Below are 20,408 nucleotides of genomic sequence, written 5' to 3'. Positions count from 1 at the left end.
CAGAACTGAAGATATATGTTCATATTTGTTGGTACCTGTAATCAATCTGGCCACCACATTTTGAACTATTGGAGCTTTTGTACTAGCTTCAAGGGCAGCCCTATGTAATGAGCATTACAGTAGTCTGTTTTGCAGGTTACCAAAGCATCAATCACTTTTGATATGTATTTCCTCTCCAAGTAGGGGTGCAGCTGGGCAATTAACTGAAGTAGATAAAAAGCACTCCAGGCCATGGAAGATACTTGCACCTCCATAGAGAGGTCTAGTTCCAGGAGTATACCCAAAGGACGAATATAACCCCATCAATGCCAGGAAAATATTATTTTAACCAGTCACGTGAACCTACCAAGGATCTTGTTCCTATTTGGATTTAATTTTTAATTTAATGACCTTCATCGTGTTCATTTTCACTGCCTGACTGTGTTCTAGGACCTGCATTGCAACACCTGCAGATAAAAATAAATTCCATATCAAATTACTTATTCCAGTGGTTTTATATAGCTATTTAAACGCATTAGGGAAACAACTGGTCCTTGAGGAACTCCATAACAGAGGTTTCAGGGGGTAGACTTTGCCTCCCCAAAGTGTACTTTGAGACTAGTCCTCAAGGAAGGACTGGAACCATTGGAAAACAATGCTACCGAGTCCCAAGCTTGAGAGCCAACTTGGAAGGATACCTTGGTCAACAGTCTCAAAAGCCGCAGAAAGGTCCAGAACACCCAGCAGGATTACACTCTCCATGTCCACCTCCCCTAAGAGATTGTCATGTGTGGCAACCAATGCAGTTTCTATTTCATGATGTAGCATAAACCCCAATTGAAATTAATCTGTACTGTTCATGTCCTCGAACACCTGTGACTGGTCAGCCACCAGATTTAATTGTCATAGAAAATAATGCCTTCTTCTTTAACTCTTAAACACATCAAAAGTGGCAAGGAAGATCTATCTATTTTTATTCTTTAATAATGTTTAATAGTAGTCCTAGAACGAGCTGGAATTTTCAGCATGCATACATTACTGAAACAGCGACGTCTACGCTGGCTTGGGCATGTTGTGAGAATGGCTGATGGTCGGATTCCAAAGGATCTCCTATATGGAGAATTAGTGCAGGGAAATCGCCCCAGAGGGAGACCACAGCTGCGATACAAGGATATCTGCAAGCGGGATCTGAAGGCCTTAGGAATAGACCTCAACAGATGGGAAAATCTGACATCTGATTGTTCAGCCTGGAGGCAGGCGGTACATCACGGCCTCTCCCAATTTGAAGAGACCCTTGTCCAGCAGGCCGAGGCAAAGAGGAAGTCACAAAGGAAGCAAAACCAGGGAGCTGGACAGGGGACAGATTGGATTTGTCTTCAGTGTGGAAGAGATTGTAACTCTCGAATTGGCCTCCTCAGCCACACTAGACGCTGTTCCAAGTCCTCCATACAGAGCACGCTACCATAGTCTTTCGAGACTGAAGAATGCCTACACACAATGTTTAATCTTTACTGTCAAATGTTCAGACTCAGCATTATCAAATAAGCAGGTTTATTTTCAGGAAAAAGATGCATAACACAGAATACCTGATGTAAGTACTTAATCTTTTTCACTTTGCCAGAGGGTTATGCTGACTGTTGCTGAGCTGATGGCTTAGAGGTGGAACAAATAAAATTTAAAAAATCAGAAAACGAGACAGTGCTTGTCATTCCAGATAACATAAACAATTTCCAAAGATAATTTGAGTCAATCTCTTCATCCTGGAGAATATTACAATATGATGAGTGTCTATTTGAAGGAAAATGAGAGAGAAAAAAACATAGTTTCATTCTGTTCACTAAAATAAAGAATATACACAAAAACATATTGACTATTGTGGCATGGTGTTGGAAAATAGATGCTAGAGTGAACCCACTTTTTCCCTGGCTTACTTGGGAGATAAGAAGTTTTCCATTGCATTTAAAACTAGCTCCAGTTTGCTTTTTGCCCAAATCCATATAAACTATGCTGACAATAATTAATTAGAATGAATTAGTTTTAGGTCATAATTTGTGGTTCATTTCATCTTACCAACCAGTATCCAGTTCATGCTGTTGTACTAGCATAAATGTGCTGGGCCTTATGCCCAGCGACAAGGCATTGTGTGCCATCTGGTTGTGAAATCATTCCCACATCCCCAGTATATAGTAATTCCATCTTGGTCATTATGCAACCATGGGCACAACCTCAAGGTGCACATGGATAGTTGTGCAATAGTATTATGGCCTTATTAATTTTAATCACATTTTAGGATAATGTTGGAGGACTAACTTTGCTTAGTTTAAAGCAGAAGCCTCTGATCTTATGGCCATGTTAAGTGAGGGGAACGGGAAGATATGAGCCTGAGGTGTGCTTTTCTAACACTGAACTCTTGTTCTGTTTTGCATCTGAGTTACAGTCTGTATATAAAAAGGTTGAAATCAAAATGGGCATGATTAGAATATTAAACGGGAAGGGGAAGGGAGGGGAACAGTGCTTGTTCTTCTCAAAGAAGTTCACATCTTACAATCTAGTCTGTTTCCTGTTTTCTTAGTCTCATCAGGCATTAAAATGGCTTACAGTAATATATAGTCTGTCTTCCTGAATATATCTTGCTGGTATCTGCAGTATTTCAGAAACACAGGAAAATGAAATTCATCTAGTCTTTCCTGCTTAATTTGTTAAATTGGTAGCATCCCAAGAATCAAACAAGGTCTCATTCAGTGATTTTTACCACTTTATTTTAAAAAGAAGCTTTTTAAGTGTAGCACATACAAACATAGGAAGTAACTGATAATATTTTTTTGCTTTCCACTGGTGATTCACTTCAGTACTTTAAAGGCTTAAATTGAAACAAATTTGCTGTTCTTAGTTTTGCTTTAGAAGAAAATATTCTTAGTTCCAAATCAAACTGCTTACAAACTGAGAAGCATCTTCTTTTATTTTCATTTTTAAAATACTGTAACTTTTGAATCATTTCTTGAGATAGTATTCATTCTCTACTAACTTGTGCTTTGTATATCTACTGTTTAAATTTGAAGCCTTTATTGATGATGAAAGGGGAATGGTACTTAATTTGGTATGGCTTAAATATGTGTTTGTAATCATAACAATGCCCAGATGTATAATGTGCAAGCAAATACTCAGTACAACTACAGTACATTGTTAGTCCTGGAGGAGACAACATTGCTCAGTCAGGTGAACTGTCACATTTTATTGGTTCTCTCTACAGAGATTTTTTTCTTGTTGTGAACAATAAGCATTGCAAAGCATGAATAGTTTTTGTAAAAGAACTACTCTTGCCATCACTTTGTGGATAAGGGCTCAATCTTTGCCTCCATTCTTTTTCACATTATTCCTTTGGAACAAATATAGCCAAATGACTCCAAAAGATGATGATTGGAGTATGGTGAATGTCCTGGTTGCAATTGTGAAGTGTTGTTCTCTTAAGAAAATTATTTTAAGATTATTTCCATTTTAAAAGTTGACTAGAAATCTTTTGGTCAATTTTCTCTGTAGGTGATCTTGGTGAGTTTCTGCCTGGGAGGATGAACAAAAGAATTGCATTTCAGGAATCATTAAGGTTATAAATACCCTGTTTCCCCAAAAATAAGACCTAACCTGAAAATAAGCCCTAGTATGATTTTTCAGGATGCTTGTGATATAAGCCCCAGCCCAAAAATAAGCCCCAGTTAAATGAAACCCCATCCTCCACCATTGTGCAGTAACCAGACGAAAATTACATGACTGTATTTGAATAAATGTAGACTGTGGTGCTTACTTGTGAGTAAACCCACACATTTTGCAGCCCTTACTCATGAGTAAACCTGTGCCTTTGGCAGCCATTATTCATGAGTAAACCCGCACCTTCGACCCCACCCCACTCTCACCGACACCCTCCTACCTTAATTGCCGGTGCTGAAGTGTTTGGGCCTCAGAGCCACGCATGTAGAAATGGAGACTGCCTGCCCTTTGCAAAGATGGTGGCTGTGGCTTCATTTAGGGTAGGGAAGCTGCAGCTACCATCTTTGCAAAGGGCAGCCTGGATTCCCTTAAGGCAGGCTAAGGGAATCCAGGCTGCCCTTTGCAAAGATGGCAGTTGCAGCTTCCCTACCCTAAATGAAGCTGCATCCACCATCTTTACAAAGGGCAGGCAGTCTCCATTTCTACATGTGTGGCTCCGAGGCCAGAAGACCTCAGCAGTGGCAATTAAGATTAAGATTATGGTGGTGGGGGGACCCCCACAGTGCTTTCTGAGGCCTCCAGAGGCTTGGGAAGGCAGCGATAGTGGCAGGGGGGATTCCCAGGAGGCTTTGGACCGGTAAGGTGCTGCTTTTTATTTATTTTTTTAAAATGTTCTGGTTGGGTTTGGGAGGGTAGGTTTGGGCTGGGGGGGTATGTTTCTATGTTGCTTTGGTTTTTTGTGAGGTTTTTTTGCAGTCCCAGCATGGGACTTCCACTGTTTATGTATTTAATTGCCCACCCCTGATACAGAGGAATATTTTTCCTGTTTTCCTCTTCTAAAAATTATGTGTGTCTTATGGAGCGAAAAAAACAGTAATAAGTGGGCTGCCTCCATCAGTACCCAGCTCATTAGGGATAATGGAGGCTTTTCCAGAATCTTCACTTAGTGTTCTGTGTGAATACAGCAACTGTCATTTTCTCCACCGTTAGCGTTTAGGGATGGAAGTCTTTTTAATTTATTTTAGAAGTGCCACGTTAGAATTGATGAATACACATATTGGTATACTAACATTAAATCTCCCACAGTATGGGTTAGGGACATAGAATACATTGACTTAGGTGAGAAATTGTCCCTTGATGCACTTGCAATACTGTGCCAGTGCAAGCCCCCCACCCCACCCCTTTCTTAGGTTCACTTTGGTTCTTCCAGCTCATCTCTATAGCTTATAGATGACTTCCAAGTAACCCAGTTGTCCATGTGACCAGAGATTACACTTTCTTTGGGTTCCATCCATGTTAAGAGATGGGTAATTCTTTCCACATTATAGTCCTGGTATTCTCTGCGATTTGTAAAAAAAATCCACAGATGTTCTGAAGAAAATCTTTCTTTGGTTTTAATCTGGGAGCAGGAGAATAGTTGAAAGTGAGTTTACCACATAGAGCAGGAATAGAGAGTTTGTGGCCCCTCTGGATGTGCTTGAAGTTTAAACCCTGTCATCCATGACCATTGTCCTGAACTGAGCAAAACTGGAGTCCAAGAATATCAGGGGAGCCACAAATTCCCTATCTCAGCATAGAGCACATTCTGTGACAAATGTCTACTTAAAGGAGCGTTTAACTGCCTGCCTTTTTCAAATCTCTGTACGTTATCATTGATCCAAGTATATCTGATATAATTCAGAATGGTTTCCGATCTTTTCCACAGATTCCATAAGTTCACCTTGAAGTTACTAGGATGATCATTCTATCTGGGGGAGGGGGGGAATAGTTTTGTCCTGCTGATTGGGTTTACAGTGGCCAAAACTTAACCAGTTTACACGTATCTGAAATGACATTGTAAGCTCTGTGGAGAAAAAGCATGCTCAGTTGTATCTATGCTCTTCTTAAGCTAGTAAAGAACAGATTTTAAAAAGACAAATGGTAGAATGAGAGAATTATTTTGCAGCTTTTGTGAAAATTAATCTGTTGGATTCTGTGTAGAATCAATGTTCCTGCATGCTTCAATCCCCACAAAGATGAATACGCAATAGATCAGCAGTCTGTATATCTAGACTGGCATTACATTTATTGAACAACAGTTACATGCTATTGTCCTCTTCTTCCATTTAGTATTTGTGTGGACTGAGATTAAGCAAGCACCATACCACTTCTTAAATTTCCTGAGGTATTTCTCTTCCCCAGTCACAGAAACCATTCATGAGATGCCTTGCTGTTCTCTATGGAGTAATTCTGAATGAGAATCACTGTTCTCATCCCAGAGTGAGAAAGTGGTATTTTCTGTGGTTCAGGACATGTGATTCACTTGGTAAATTGGGATGTGTTTGTGTGTAGATCTTTTATGGATATTGAATGAAGAAAGAAAGAGATTTTGGAATAGATTTCCCAGTTGGGCAGCTAAGATTTTCCATTAGCCTCAGACTTGAGGGCTGTTTTGCCATTATGCTTTTGGCACGTTTGTCCTAGACACACATTATATAGTCAATGTGACTGTAAATGGAATAGGAACTGTCTGTAGCATATTTTCAGTAAACAGGATGCATGAGACAGCCATGAGCTAGGATAGTGCTGGTAGTATGGTACTGTAAAGTTTACTTATTTCCTCAGCTGCAGATTATCATCAGGTGACTGTCTTGCAATTGGAATGGGATGGGGGAAATATTTGTCTGGTATGCCTTGAAGTCAAGAATTCTTTGTGCATAAAGTATGAAATTGGATGGATATATGGATGGGTGGGTGAACAGATGGATGGATAGTTTGCCCATCATTTTGTGAGTAGTTATTTTCTCTGTGTCTGCACTCATATACTCAGTTTCTCTGTCCTCAGATTCAAGTCTCTTAAAAATCCTACTAAACAGTAAGCTCTAATTACTAGTTTATCTGTAGAGGAGAGCAAAGTAAAGGAGCAGACAGGTTTATCAGTAGAGGAGAGCAAAATAAAGGAGCAGACAGACACAAACCAGTCCTCTCAGCACCAACAACCTCCAAAGTGCTAGGACTACTAACAGTTCCATTGTATTTTCTATGTGTGGGTCAGGGACCTCAGTCTTAAATCCAGTGTTGACCTGGTAGACATCCACTTGCCTATAGGGACTTCTTCCACTCCCTGCTGCAGATCTCTGCCCCATCCAGTAACTGCTCTAATGACTTCCAAAGCCTCTGGAGCAGACTTTGAGGATGTGAAGGGCCATTGCCCCTCCTCACAGTCGTACTAATGGCAGATGCTCCATCAGTGGATTGACAGTGCTCGGCTCCAATGCTAAGTAATGTGGCCAGGTGAGCTTAAAATCATGTAAGAAGGTGTTGACTTTTAAAGGACTACACCAAATGTAATTAGCATTAAATTAATGCTTTAAATGTTTGAGAAATGTGTGGCTGTGTTAATACACAGTGCTTAGAAATATATGAAGTGTAAACAAACATCTAGAAGTACAATTTGAGTTGAATGTCCTCAAAATATAACTGAAAATCTTGCTTGGATGCTTGCAAAATTATTTGTTTGCATAACTGGTTCGTTATTTGAATGCAAAGCTAAAGAAACTTCTGCCCATCACATTCAGAAATGAGAGATACTTTAAAATTTGTATAAAAGATTATGTGAACCCTAGACTCATTTTTTAAAAATTATTATCCCATCTGATTTACAAGATTTATATCTGTTTGTAAATTTATTATATGTTGTCTGGTTTTGACAACAGTAGAGAAGGAAGCAGCTGTAGACCCAGCAACAATCTAACCTTGATGTATTCATCAAGCATAATAAGCACACAGAAGGGGTTGTGAAGGTCTGTATACACTTTGATTTTCTAGTTAAAAGGGTTCTTTTGTGTTGCTTCTGGAGTTTCTTCTTCAGTTCTAATTAAAACACAACAGACCTCTGTGTTTTGAAGCTGGACTTCCTTTTCCTTCAATCAGTTTCCTTTTCAGAAAAGTGAGGATGTAAATTGAGAGCTCCAGTTAATGATGACGACTATGGTGAGAGGAAACCCAAATTGAATAAACAAATATTTCAGGTTATAGTAGTGGATGGCAATTCCATATACAGAGACATGTGTTTTTCTTTATTCAGCCACCTAAATTAAATTGTCAGGAGGTAACAGGTACTCAGAAAGAATATGAAAAAATAGGCTTAAAGAAAAAGTACAGTATTGACCCCAGTTCCTCTTTCTAGGTGGCACCCATACCTCCTTTTCTCTGTTTGCTATTTCAGTGCCCCTTGATTCAGTCTCTCTCCTGCTGCTTTCATACAGCTTTGCTCCTCAGTCACTTCTTTTTGTGTGGGAGGGCTCCCTTTATATTCCTTTCAGTGCCTCTCAATGATTATTCCTTCTATATCCTAGAATAACTAGCTATCTTATTGTTAGACAAGGTTTTCTCTCACTGCTTTGCTGTGCTTCCAGACAAATTATTCTTTCCCCCACCCCCTGCGGGGTGTGTTTGTTTTGTATTTAAAGAGTAGTTGTGCATTTTTCTAGTAATCTGTTGTGTTGCCATGAGGTGACAGGATTTTATTATGAATGTTCTTTCTCCTCACCCTTTTTGGCAACTAATACTTGACCGTATATTTCAGGCCCAACACAGAGATGTTTTCATTGAGGAACGATATGGAAAATACAACATTAGTGACCCACTGATGGCTCTTCAGAGAGATTTTGAAGCAATGAAAGAAGAAAATTATGGTGACAGGCAGCCTGTTTGCACCAATCCTTTGTCCATTCTGAAGGTAGTTATGAAACACTGCAAGAATATGCAAGAGAAAATGTTGTCCCAACTAGCTGCTGCAGAGAGCAGACACAGAAAGGTGGGTTGCACATCTTTTAAACTATGTTCAAAGAAATTACATTGTTCCTGGCTCGGATTTGTTATAGCAGAGTGACATTGTCTTCTGTGTAGTTTAAGATACTTTAGGTTTTGCTAGCCATGGATCCTAGAGTTGAAATCTAAAAAATCTGCACAGCCAATGATTTATTAGACAATTATTTTTAGCTTGAACTGTTGTTTCAGTTTAAACCATGGTTATGTATGTTGTTTCAGTTCTCAAACATTAGCTAGTTAAATGGTGCGTCTCTTTGGTACAGCTGAAAAATCATGTGACTAGTGGCACACCTAGTTTGGCAACCAGTGCACAACCAGTTACACAAAGGAGAACATTCTAGAGGACAGGGGAAACATTTAAATAATTTACACCATTGCATAGATTAATAGAATTCTGGCCAAATTATTAATCTGAGTAATGAATCTGCAGTGTGGAGTTGTGGGCCGTGGGGGGGGCAGGATCTCATTGTCCTACTGGACAAGATGTTCACATACCTCTTATTATACTTACCTGCAAGTGAATTTCAGTACACATATGTGTGTGTGTGTGTGTGTGTGTGTGTGTGTGTGTGTGTGTGTGTGTGTGTGTGTGTGTGTGTGTGTGTGTGTGTGTGTTCATTTGTTAGAAATGAAAATAAAATCACATTGTACTATGAAAAACTGTGCTGGATTCCACCTTTTCACAGAGCCTAGAAATAGGTTTCTGCTAGTGCTGTAGTACTTGTAGAGTGTAATGATACCATTAGACGAACTAGTCTATATAAACTAAGTATTGCTGTGCAATTGTGTATGTTGTTGTTAGCACCTACTTCACAAGGCTAAACTTAAAATATCACTGAATTTGGATGTGGGAAACCATGGGATCAAAGGTTTTATGCACAATTTTGTCATTAATTAAAGGTCAAGGGTTCTAGTAACTGCTTAAATGTTTCACTTAAATATTTGCTTTGGGCAGAAAGGGGTTTGGGCAGCACATGCTTAGTTTTCATGTATTTAAAGTTGATTTACAGTTCTCTTTCTTGGTTGAAAGGTAATTTTGGATCTTGAAGAAGAGAGACAACGGCACGCCCAAGATACTGCTGAAGGCGATGATGTCACATACATGCTGGAAAAGGAGCGAGAGCGGCTCACACAACAGGTAGATCTTCTCACAACTTAGTTGTCAGGGAGGAGTGATTAATTACTATTCATATGCTGTATGCAGGTGGCTATGGCTGGTAATCTGTATCTTTGCAAGGAAGTAGATTTGCAAGATTAACATTTTTATTATATTTATTTCTGGAAAGCAGTAGATTTCCTACTTTGTAGACGTGGAAGAAATGGCTCATCTAAAGCAACTTCTTATGACTATTATTTGAATAATACTTATTTGTTAGATTTATATCCCGTCTTTCTTCACATGAGATCAAAGTGGCATCCATGCCTGTCCTCACCATATTAGCCTCACAACTGTGCTATGAGGTAGGTCGGGCTGAGAAAGCATGACTGGCCCACCACGACCCAGAAGAGTTTGATGGCCAAGAAAGGATTAGAACTCAGCTCCCTTGTGTCTTAATGTGACACTACTATACCACAGTGATTATTTTAGAAGTGTTTTGCACACATTATCATTGCTTTATGAATAATTTGTGTATTCCATAATCTTGCATTTCTTTGTAGGCACTTCTGGTAATACAGGCTATTAATAAATCTGGTTTATCCTTACATGTATTCTTTATTAGTAACTGACATAACTGATTTTAATTTTTTGTGGTTTGTGAAGTGTGTGTTAAACTACTTCACTGTTTTATTTCTGAGCTCCTTTTCCTTTTCTTCTAGCTGGAATTTGAAAAGTCCCAAGTGAAGAAGTTTGAGAGAGAGCAGAAAAAGTTATCTAGCCAGTTGGAGGAAGAACGTGCACACCATAAGCAGCTGTCTTCAATGCTTGTGCTTGAGTGCAAGAAAGCCACGGCTAAAGCTGCAGAGGAAGGACAGAAGATTGGGGAACTAAGCATGAAGCTGGAGAAGGAAAGAGTCAGAGTGAGCCAGTTGGAGGAGGAGCTAGCAGCCAAAAAGAAGAGGAGTTTACAAATGGAGGCCCAAGTAGAGAAGCAGTTATCTGAGTTTGACATTGAACGAGAGCAGCTGAGGGCTAAACTGAACAGGGAAGAGAATTGTACAAAGGCCCTGAAAGAAGAAGTTGAAAGTATGAAGAAAACACTAAAGGAGCTGGAGGCTTCTTGTAAAGTTGGCAGTAACAAAGTTGAGCATACACCACCAGATGTCACAATGGTATCCGTAGCAACTGTTACAGAGTGCCTTTCAGGTATATCAGTTGCTTGCCAAACAGGAAGTTACTTGCCAGAGAGCATCAGCCAGGGAAATGCTGTCAAACAGGCACATATGTTAACACCCATCTCTGCCATCACTCCCCACCCTTATGCCAAAGCAAACGGGCATTGTGATGTTAATGTTCAAACAAATGTGGAGCCAGCTCAACCCAGCGCAGAAAGCCCACAGAAGTGCAAGCTTGTTGGAGCAGCTGCTGAGAGTACCATGGAAAATAGTGGCTTTTCTGTAAGAACAGAGTCCATTTCTCCTTCAATTCCACCACTCCCTTCCAGTGGGATATCCTTATCTCCAAGCAATACTGCTTCTTCTTCTCTGACATCTTCCCCATGCTCCTCCCCTGTCATGACAAAGCGTTTGGTTGGAGCATCAGCCAGCAGCCCCAGTTATCAATCTTCCTACCAGGTAGGAATCAATCAGCGCTTCCATGCTGCTCGTCACAAATTCCAGTCCCAAGCTGATCAAGATCACCAATCTAGTGGCCTCCAAAGTCCTCCGTCCAGGGACCTGTCACCCACCCTTGTTGATAATTCTGCTGCAAAGCAGCTTGCCCGCAACACAGTCACTCAGGTTCTTTCCAGGTTCACCAGTCAGCAGGGTCCTATCAAGCCAGTTTCTCCTAACAGCTCACCCTTTGGCACAGACTACCGAAACCTGGCAAATGCCGTGAGCCCAAAAAGTGAATCTAGCCCAAGCAAAGTCTCTAGTCCATTGAGTCCATTGTCACCTGGAATTAAATCACCAACCATACCTAGAGCAGAACGAGGGAATCCTCCGCCAATTCCTCCAAAGAAACCTGGTCTGGCTCCTTCTCCAGCCACTCCCACTCCACCGACTAAAACCTCTCAAGCTGCTTCCCTTGGTTCTCCTGTGGACTTGGCAAGTACTTGCTCAAGCAATGCTGTTGTAGCTAATGGGAAAGAAATTGAGATCTTATTGCCAACCAATAGCTAGTTTCTGGGAAAAGTCATATTCTGAGTGTTTGCCATTCCTCATGCTGAAACATTGTCTTATCCACTCCCATGTTATTTATTTGGGTAGTCACAAAAATCTGTTTGTATAATCCATTCAGTGTACTTTTTGTTTCATAATGTGTAGAAAGTAATACAACTTGTGTACAAACCTTTAAACACCAGAGCCTCAAAGTGTTGCCTAGCAGCAGGCACATTGAACAAGGAGAAGCAGTTGATTTCCTACGCTGGGAGCTAACTAGTGGACTATGACTATGGAACAGTTTTTTTTAATTATGCAGGAAAAAATACACCGTGCAAACTTCCATTCCAGACAGACATTTTCTAAGAAGTGCCTGAGCTTAAGTCTGCAGATATGAATGTGATTCTCTGCAAAACCGAGATTCTCCAGCTGCAAAAAGTAGTTTTTCTGAATCATGAATGTTGAAACTAATACTGTTCTTAATCCTTTCCAACAGTTTGCTACAGAAAGGAAATGTTCCAAAGGTGATCGCTATACCGGTCTGTTGTTTTCCTCCTATAAAAAGAGTCAGTTGATGTAGCTGCATTTTCAGGTGGACTTTGGCCCCATTGCTGAGCTTTATGCAACTCTCTCTTTTCCTGTGTTTAAGAAAAAATTTGGGGAGCTTTAAACAGAGTGCCAGTTGCTTCCAGTGAAGTATCTGTTCCTTGAATATTTCTCTCCAGTAGAGGCAAAATAAGTAAGATGAAATCTTGAAGTGCTGGCTAAATTTTTAATATTCTTCATGCATTCTACTGTCATGTGTAGAACTTCTGATAAAGATCTTACTATTACTTGAAATGAGAAATAACTATTCAGTTCTACACAGGTTTTTGTATTGGAAAAGGTTGGATCCATTCTAGATGATCCAAAGCAATAACTTATACGTTGCTCACTATGTAAGAATATTGTCTATTGAACTGACACAGATTTTGCAAAGTTGACAACTGTCTTCTTGGCATCACTGTGCAAACCAAAACATTACTTTTTACCATGCAGATGCATATATATGTATGTATATATAGGGAGAGAAAGGGTATACATGTTAAATACACAGCACTCTTAGTGTGATACATTATTGAAACACTTCAGAAAAAAAAAGAAAATGAGGGAATACACTTTTTAAACTACTTTTTAAAGTTTATCTGTTTTATTAATGAAATCTTGTTTTCCTAGGAAAGGTAATCAGTAATATGGGCCATTTAAAAAGGGCTAAAGCAGAATTTTCTCCTTATTGAACTTCCTGTGCATTTCTTACACCTTTTTGATAGATGTTTCTTCTGTCTGTGAACTGAGAATTATGTATTTTTTCAAAAATGGTGCTGCTTTGCCCCAAAAATACTTTAAGAGTGAACTCAAGTTTCATTTTAAAAACTGAATGTCTCTACTCTAACCTTGAGTAAAAGCATTTCAGTACATCCCCAGAATTAATATGTACAAACGGACACTTCATCATTCTTACTGTACAAACTACAGGATCTTGTCACAACATGAGTGCTTGCTGCTTGAGACCCTGGATCAGGGACAGGGAATGTGTATCCCTCCTGATGTTTGCTAGGCTGCAGCTTCCATGAGCCCTTGTCACAGTTGCCCCTGGGGAAGAATGATAGGATTTGGGCCACATGTTCTCCGTTGCTGCAGTAGACCAAATCTACTTATAAAAAGATAATGTTTCTTCAGAGCATGACTATCAGTGGTCTAGCCTTTGGTCTTACCCTACCTAATTTTCTTTATATGGAACTCCTAGATTCAAGGATTTTAGCAAGTAGCTGAAATTCCTGAGATTGCTATTATTAAGCACGCTGACATTGACATCCCCCTCTCAATATTTGTCAGTGTACCAGGATTCCCCTTGGCCCTTGTACTGACCGTGTTTGATTACTGCTAGCAGACAGATAGGATATGACTCTGATAAGCACACAGTCTCTTCATTTGTGCAGTATAGGTTTCAGTAACGGCTGCATAACTGAAAGCTGGTTGAATGGTTTTTTCTTAATTTTGCTTTTGTAGCAGCCCTTAAAGTATTTCCTTGTGTTTACACTAATCCTTATCTTTTCTTTATGATATGACTCTATAGAGATTTATATACAGTAATGAATTTTATTAGGAAATGCACTGAGTACTGTATTCTACAATGGATTGTGGGAAGGGAGAAAGCAAGAGGAGATATGTATTTTTGCTAGTAGCCTATCTTCTAAGATTAAACTAAGCACAATATCACAAATGGTTCCAACTAATCCAGTAACACTTCTAGGGTTAGTATTTAAGTTTTATGTAGACTTGTGTGTATAGAAACAAAATGTTTAATCCTCTTTGAACCAAGTATTGCTAGAGAGGTTTGTCACTGGCTAACAGGATTTTAATGACATTCAAGCTACATAATCTAGTATTAATTTTCATTAACATCTGTATATTTGTAAAGTCAAATGTATGAAGCAGAAGTCTTTTATCATTTTTATAGCTGGCAGCATTAAACACGTTAAATGTTCATACTATCAATAAAGGGTTTTATTTTTATGAGTTAAGTATTGTACAAGAACATATTTTAAAGGTAGGTATGGGTTCATATATGCGCAAAGCTTCTACTAGATATTCATGATGTTTTCAGTAGTGGTGCATTTCATTATCCTTGGGAGGTCTACATTGGCACACCACATATGGAAGAATGACTAATATTGTAATCTCTTACTGCTGGCCAGGCTGGTTTGGACTGACAAGAATTGGAATAAAATATATCTGAAGGATGAGAGGTTCCCAAGCACTGATCTGCATATCAGAAAATATGCCCAGGCTTCCAGTAGCTCACAATATAGGGACAGTATTTTAGAAGGCAAAATAGGAAAGCTATTAATACTCGGTAGCAATGCTGTGAATATTTATCCAAATATATTCTTGTTTTAAGGGCAAAACATTGTTGCCTAGTCCAGTCATGCAATCATCTGTAAATTGAGTGGTTCTGCTTTTTCAGAGCTTGTGCAGAGATGTATCCAGTACCTTTTTGCAGAAGTGTAAGCCCTATGGGCAATTCATGTCAGTTTGTATTACACCAATGTAAAGAGACAAGATGATTTGGGCCATAACATGCTTGAACCTAAAATACTTGGATCATGTAATGAGAAACAAACAGTAAAAATTGTTGCAGCTCCTCATTCAAAGCAAAATACATGGGGAAAGTTCAGTACAGGAATGTAAGTCTTTAAAACCTTGGAGACTGGTTTCAGTGCATCAGAACAGCATTGTTAGAACTGCCACATCCAAAGTCAGAATAATTGTGTACTGTTGAGACTGTTCTGTCTTATGGCAACCCTTCTGAGGATTTTCTAGGTATAGAGTATTCAGAAATGGTTTACCATTCCCTTCTGGGGTTTGCTGTGAGACCACATAGCTTACCCAAGGTCACAAGGGCTGGCTCTTCTCCCTGGAGGTGAAGTGGGGAATTCAAAGTGTTGTTTGCATAATTATGTTGTAAACTGTCCTGAGATTGCTTTAGCATGATGGAGCAGTATATAAATCAAAACAATAACTATTCCCAAGAAGACACCTGGTTCACTGAACAATTCAGTCAACACCATAGTCAAAACAAGTCATGATGGCATCTTACCTCAGAGGGAGAAAAGTACTAGGAATGTGTTCAGTAGGAGTATCTTTAAGTCAGTGAATGTTATCCGCAACTTAGGTCTATTTCTGAGCAATCAATTAAACCAGAAATGATATACAAGTAGTTTGTAGGAGCCACAGGTGGAAAGACATGGTTGGAACAGTTGGCTAATTCATGCACACACCTAATGTAATTTTCCCCTCCTTGAGGACAAGGTTATGGGGTGGAGACAGATCTGCCTTGTGCAAAGCCCTCACCCCAGTTTGGAATGCTGTGAAACATTATTTACAACGTGTTATGGTTCCACCCACTACTGTCTAATACACTGTGCTCACTTCAGTAAGCATATTATTCTCAACGTTGCCAATCTACATGATCCAGTGGTGCACTTCTTGGGCTGTGATTCTTGCAAGCCTGGAGCAGCTCTGCAACCTGCTTTGAAAGTATGGGACAAAAAATAGTGGATGTTTTGATGAGTTCTGAGTCATTTCTGTCAAGGATCTGGCTACTCATTACTATGAGAGAGGAGCAATAAGGGAAGGGCTACGGCTTCTGTTTCATAACACAGAACAGTATTTTTGGCTGTTCTAATAGCAAGAGGAGGAGAAAGTGAGTAGTTTAAAGCTGTATTTGATTCCTGCCAAAGTAGCCAGTAGCTCAGTCTCCTGAAGTTAGATCAGAGCATTGACATTTTGGGATAAAGCTTCTGAAGTTCTGAAAGGAATTTTTATTTGGAAATAGCCCAAGAAAAAATATATTTGGTCAAGCCAAATCCAGGCTTTTTTAACTCAAGAAAAAGATGTGCCCTACTACTCTGCTGTAATCCATATGAATGAATGTCTTTCCCTGTTCTTTGTGTTGTTCATTTCTTCTTCCAAACAAGCTTATATACTTGCTTGAATATATTAAGCTGATGACATCATAGTGTGCTGTCAAGTTGCTTCTGAGGGTTTTCTAAGTAGAGAGTACTTGAGAATGGTCTACCATTCCCTTCTTTTGGGGGCATCCTGGGGCTGCAGCTTGCCCAAGGCCACATAGGTTGGCTCTTCTAAGGTACACAGAAGGGAATTTAAACCCCAATTCTCTGGCTCCTCAGCCAGATACCTAACTCTGTATGCTAGGCATCCTTCAGTCTCAAAAGACTATGGTAACATGCTCTGTATGGAGGACTTGGAACAGTGTCTAGTGTGGCTGAGGAGGCCCCAGCTTTTTCAAGAAGGGGCCTTGGAGTGCCTGCTCCTGCTCCTTTAAAGCTATAACTCTATATATTGCAAACCTTAATTTGAGGAACCCTTTGGCTAGAGTGTTGTTCTCTTTCTATTACTTTAGTTCTGTTCATATTCAGACCAGAGCATTTGTGCAATGTTAGGTTACTCACATTTGGATCAGCTCTCTATTGCTAATGTGCATAACTTTCTGCTTGGAAAGCATAAAATTAATTATCTTGTGCCACCTTGTGTTAGAAGAACACATGTATTGGCACGCAGTTTTTAAAAGACATAGAAGGACACCAGAATTTACACTATAGTATCACCCAATCATGCATTCGAATTTACAGATGAATAGTTCTTGAATAGTTCTTCATTTTGATGGTAACCTGTGACATTCTTAAATTTATCGAACACTCTACCTGGAGGTTGTTCTTCTCCACCTCGCCCTGACTCTTGGCTGTGAAGCATCACTACATCTTTCTGTGTAGACAGCAATTGTAGGAGGAGACTTGATCCAGAGGAAAAGAGAAGGCTTGTGAGAGCTGTATCTATAGCAAATTCCTCAAATATTCTGGATCCAAATATCAATGGGGTATCACATGCAGTTTAGGGTGGGATGTTCCAATGGATCAAGATATATATAGGTGGAAGCTCTTAATATATCAGAACATGACAATCCTGTATTGAAAGATTGATCTGGGAAATGTCTCAGCTAGAGCAGTGGTCTCCACCCTTGGAAACCCAGGTGTTCTTGGACTGCAGCTCCAGGAAACCCCAGGTACAAAGCTAGTTGTGAAGGCTTCTGGGAGTTGCAGTCCAAGAACACCTGGGGTAGTCAAGGCTGGGACCACTATGCTAGAAGAAGTCATATCTTTAGTCTGGATTTCATAGCATATTCCCCTAAATCCTCTACAGTAGTAAGAGCCTACCCATCCCCAAAAGACAGATAAAATCCATCTTCTTGTTCTCATTTTTGGGGGGATTTGATGGGAACTGAGTTGCACTTTCATGGAAGCAAACAGTGGCTGAAGTGCCAAAGGTATATGCTTTTTAGCTTACAGATATACAAAGAAATAGGAGCTTCCGGTTCTGGCCCAGCCAGGCAACATGCTTGTGGCTAAGCAGCGGTGATTTTATCTTTATTTGATTTTATATGGTTTTATTGTTTTTATTTAGTTGAAGCTCCTATTTTACTTCCCGGCTGGAGGCATGATTTTAACCTTGGCAAAAGCAAACACAGAGATAATGACCGCTGGAGCTGCCGAGAGACATTAGAAATACCTGTTGCCTCTGTATTATACAATTGAAGCCTTGGAAAGAAAACAGGAGAAAAATGAACACACAGGAGATCCAGCATAAGCACTAATCTCCAGGAGTCGCCAATAAGCTACTCTCATCTTATGTAAGAAAAACAGAAGCCTAAAAAGAAACCTCAACCCTTTTCCCCAGTGGATAGCAAGCATCTACTTGAATCAAGTCTGCAAGAAAAGCATCTACTTTGTCTTAAGAGAAGCCATCTGCCTTTGGTGGGCTGTCTGGCACTCAGCAGCAGCCTTGATCTGTCAACCTCGTCAACTTACAGTTGGCTCACAATGAGTAAAATTCTTCCAAGGAACAGGATGGAATAACCTGCCCTTTAATGGTTTATGTTTAAAGTGCTTACTGGGGCTAAGAAGTTTTCTATACATCTGCTACTGACTGTAACTGTACAAGACATATATTCTCCCTCTGAGTGGAAGTTTATACTTGCAGAAGTAGATAGGTAAAGGTTCCCCTTGACATTTTTAGTCCAGTCGTGTCCGACTCTAGGGGGTGGTGCTCATCCCGTTTCTCAAGCCATAGAGCCAGCGCTTGTCCAAAGACAGTTTCCATTGTCACGTGGCCAGTGTGATTAGGGAACACTGTTTTACCTTCCCACTGAAGTGGTACCTATTTATCTACTCGCATTTACATGCTTTTGAACTGCTAGGTTGGCAGGAGCTGGGACAAGCAACAGGAGCTCACTCCATTGCATGGATTTGATCTTACGACTGCTGGTCTTCTGACCCTGCAGCACAGGCTTCTGCGGTTTAGCCCGCAGCGCCACCATGAAGGGAATACTAAATATGCTAAATCTGTGGAGTACAACCATGGTCATCACTAAGACCAAAAAAGCCTGCAGCAAGATTAAAAAAGCTCCCAAAAATCCAAACCAAAAATCAATAGCAGAGTTCTGTGTGGCCTCAGATCTCATCAGCCAAAGTGAATATGCTTCCTCTTATAATCAAAGGGCACTGGGGGAATTTACATAAAGTACCCCACTCACTGCGGAGAGTTTAGGCATAAGTAATAGATATACCAGGAGGTTGCAGCCCAAACTCTGTAGTCTGGAGAAGTAACCGGCAATTTGTCTCTGGACCCAGAACTCCTAGAGAAGGCTCTCTCTGCCTCTATGGAATCACTCTATAAACACCTAAACCTATCAACACCTGGACCCAAGGAGAACCATATGAAGGGAAAAATACATCCCTGAGGTGCTCAATGGCTTGAGAGTGAACAAACTAGGATTATTTACACCCAACTACGTGATCAGTGCTTCCTCTCAACCATATCCAAACAAAGCATCTTCAATAAGCTGTGTGTTTTAAAGAAAGAAATGGCTGATATTAAAGCAACACTACAATGCATTGCTGACATGATAAAGCTGGAGATTTTAAAAGCAGCACCCCCTTCAAATCCTCACTATACTGAACAGAGAGGACCTCAGGCAACAAAGGAGCTGGGCACAAAAGATCAAACACAAAAAGATAACTCCCCAGACTTTAAAGGTCAGAGATACCCACAGTCATAGGGGGGAAAACAACTCAAGACCAAATGCCCATCTCTGGGCTGACCCTAAAGGCCTGGGCAGGCCCATATGACCTAAGTAATGCCACAGAGGGACCCAACTTAACATCCTCCAATCCAGAGTTACTAACTACGCATAGATGAATGGCAGGGAAACACCCCAGAAGAACCATATCCCCAGCATTCACTTGCAGTGACAGTATGCAAGGAAAATAAACAGACAGAAAACCCCCAAGGGACAGTAAACTCAGATAGTGAAGAGCCCACCCCAGCTGAAACCCCTCCACCCTAGTCCGTGAATCATTCACAACAGCTCACCTTCAAAAACTAAACCAGACAGCAGAGGAAAGGAAGCACACACTAATTTTGCAACCTTTTCAAACAGTATCCCAATTAACAAGCCCCGTGATTTCACAACCAAAATCAAAAACCAGAGTAATCAGGTGAAAATGCTCCCAAGGCCAAGTCCTCTTTCAAAAGGTATTATACCCCCTCAGAAATGACTGAATACACCATCTATACAAAGAGAAGATACATCCAGCCTGCACAATTGGAACTATCTCCAATTCCATCCCCAAGTGGTCCATGGACAATAGATATGCCCCTTTAGTAGCTTTTTCGCAGAACTATTGGCAGGCAAAAGACAAAAACATATGAAGAAGCCTTCATCCTGGAATATAGCATGGGTGAAAAACAAAAAAAAAGTCCAACTTCACAAAGATTCCATAGTCCTAAATGTAACAAAGATTACCTACCCAGTTAGAGCTGAAAGATCTTATTTTATTAGAGAGACACAAAGAAACCAAAACAACAAAGACTGGGCCCGTAAAGACTATCCTTTACCCACATCAGCTACAGAGGATGTCAGTCAGATGTATCTCAGCCTGCTCTGGAGAAACTAATGATATACAAGGAAGGGAACCCCATTAAAATTCTCTTTGGCACAAGAGGGGAAATTACCCCAAAGGTAGACAAACCAA

The 20,408-nt window shown here is 40.2% G+C and overlaps 1 protein-coding gene across 5 annotated transcripts in view; it reads left to right on the top strand.

The window, feature by feature from the left end:
- The window catches only part of CTTNBP2NL (CTTNBP2 N-terminal like), a 52,752-nt gene extending 38,434 nt beyond the window's left edge, over positions 1-14,318 (top strand). For all 5 annotated transcript variants that reach the window (XM_072997193.2, XM_020780615.3, XM_078393373.1 and 2 more), the window contains 3 exons: positions 8,249-8,479; positions 9,524-9,631; positions 10,312-14,318. In XM_072997193.2, the coding sequence (XP_072853294.2) occupies positions 8,249-8,479; positions 9,524-9,631; positions 10,312-11,775 (1,803 nt within the window). In that variant the 3' untranslated portion in view covers positions 11,776-14,318. The remainder of the gene's footprint in view (positions 1-8,248; positions 8,480-9,523; positions 9,632-10,311) is intronic.
- The last annotated feature ends 6,090 nt before the right edge of the window (positions 14,319-20,408 follow it).

Source organism: Pogona vitticeps, chromosome 4 (genome assembly GCF_051106095.1).
Source record: "Pogona vitticeps strain Pit_001003342236 chromosome 4, PviZW2.1, whole genome shotgun sequence".
NCBI lineage: Eukaryota > Metazoa > Chordata > Lepidosauria > Squamata > Agamidae > Pogona > Pogona vitticeps.
This window is presented reverse-complemented; position numbering and strand designations above follow the sequence as displayed.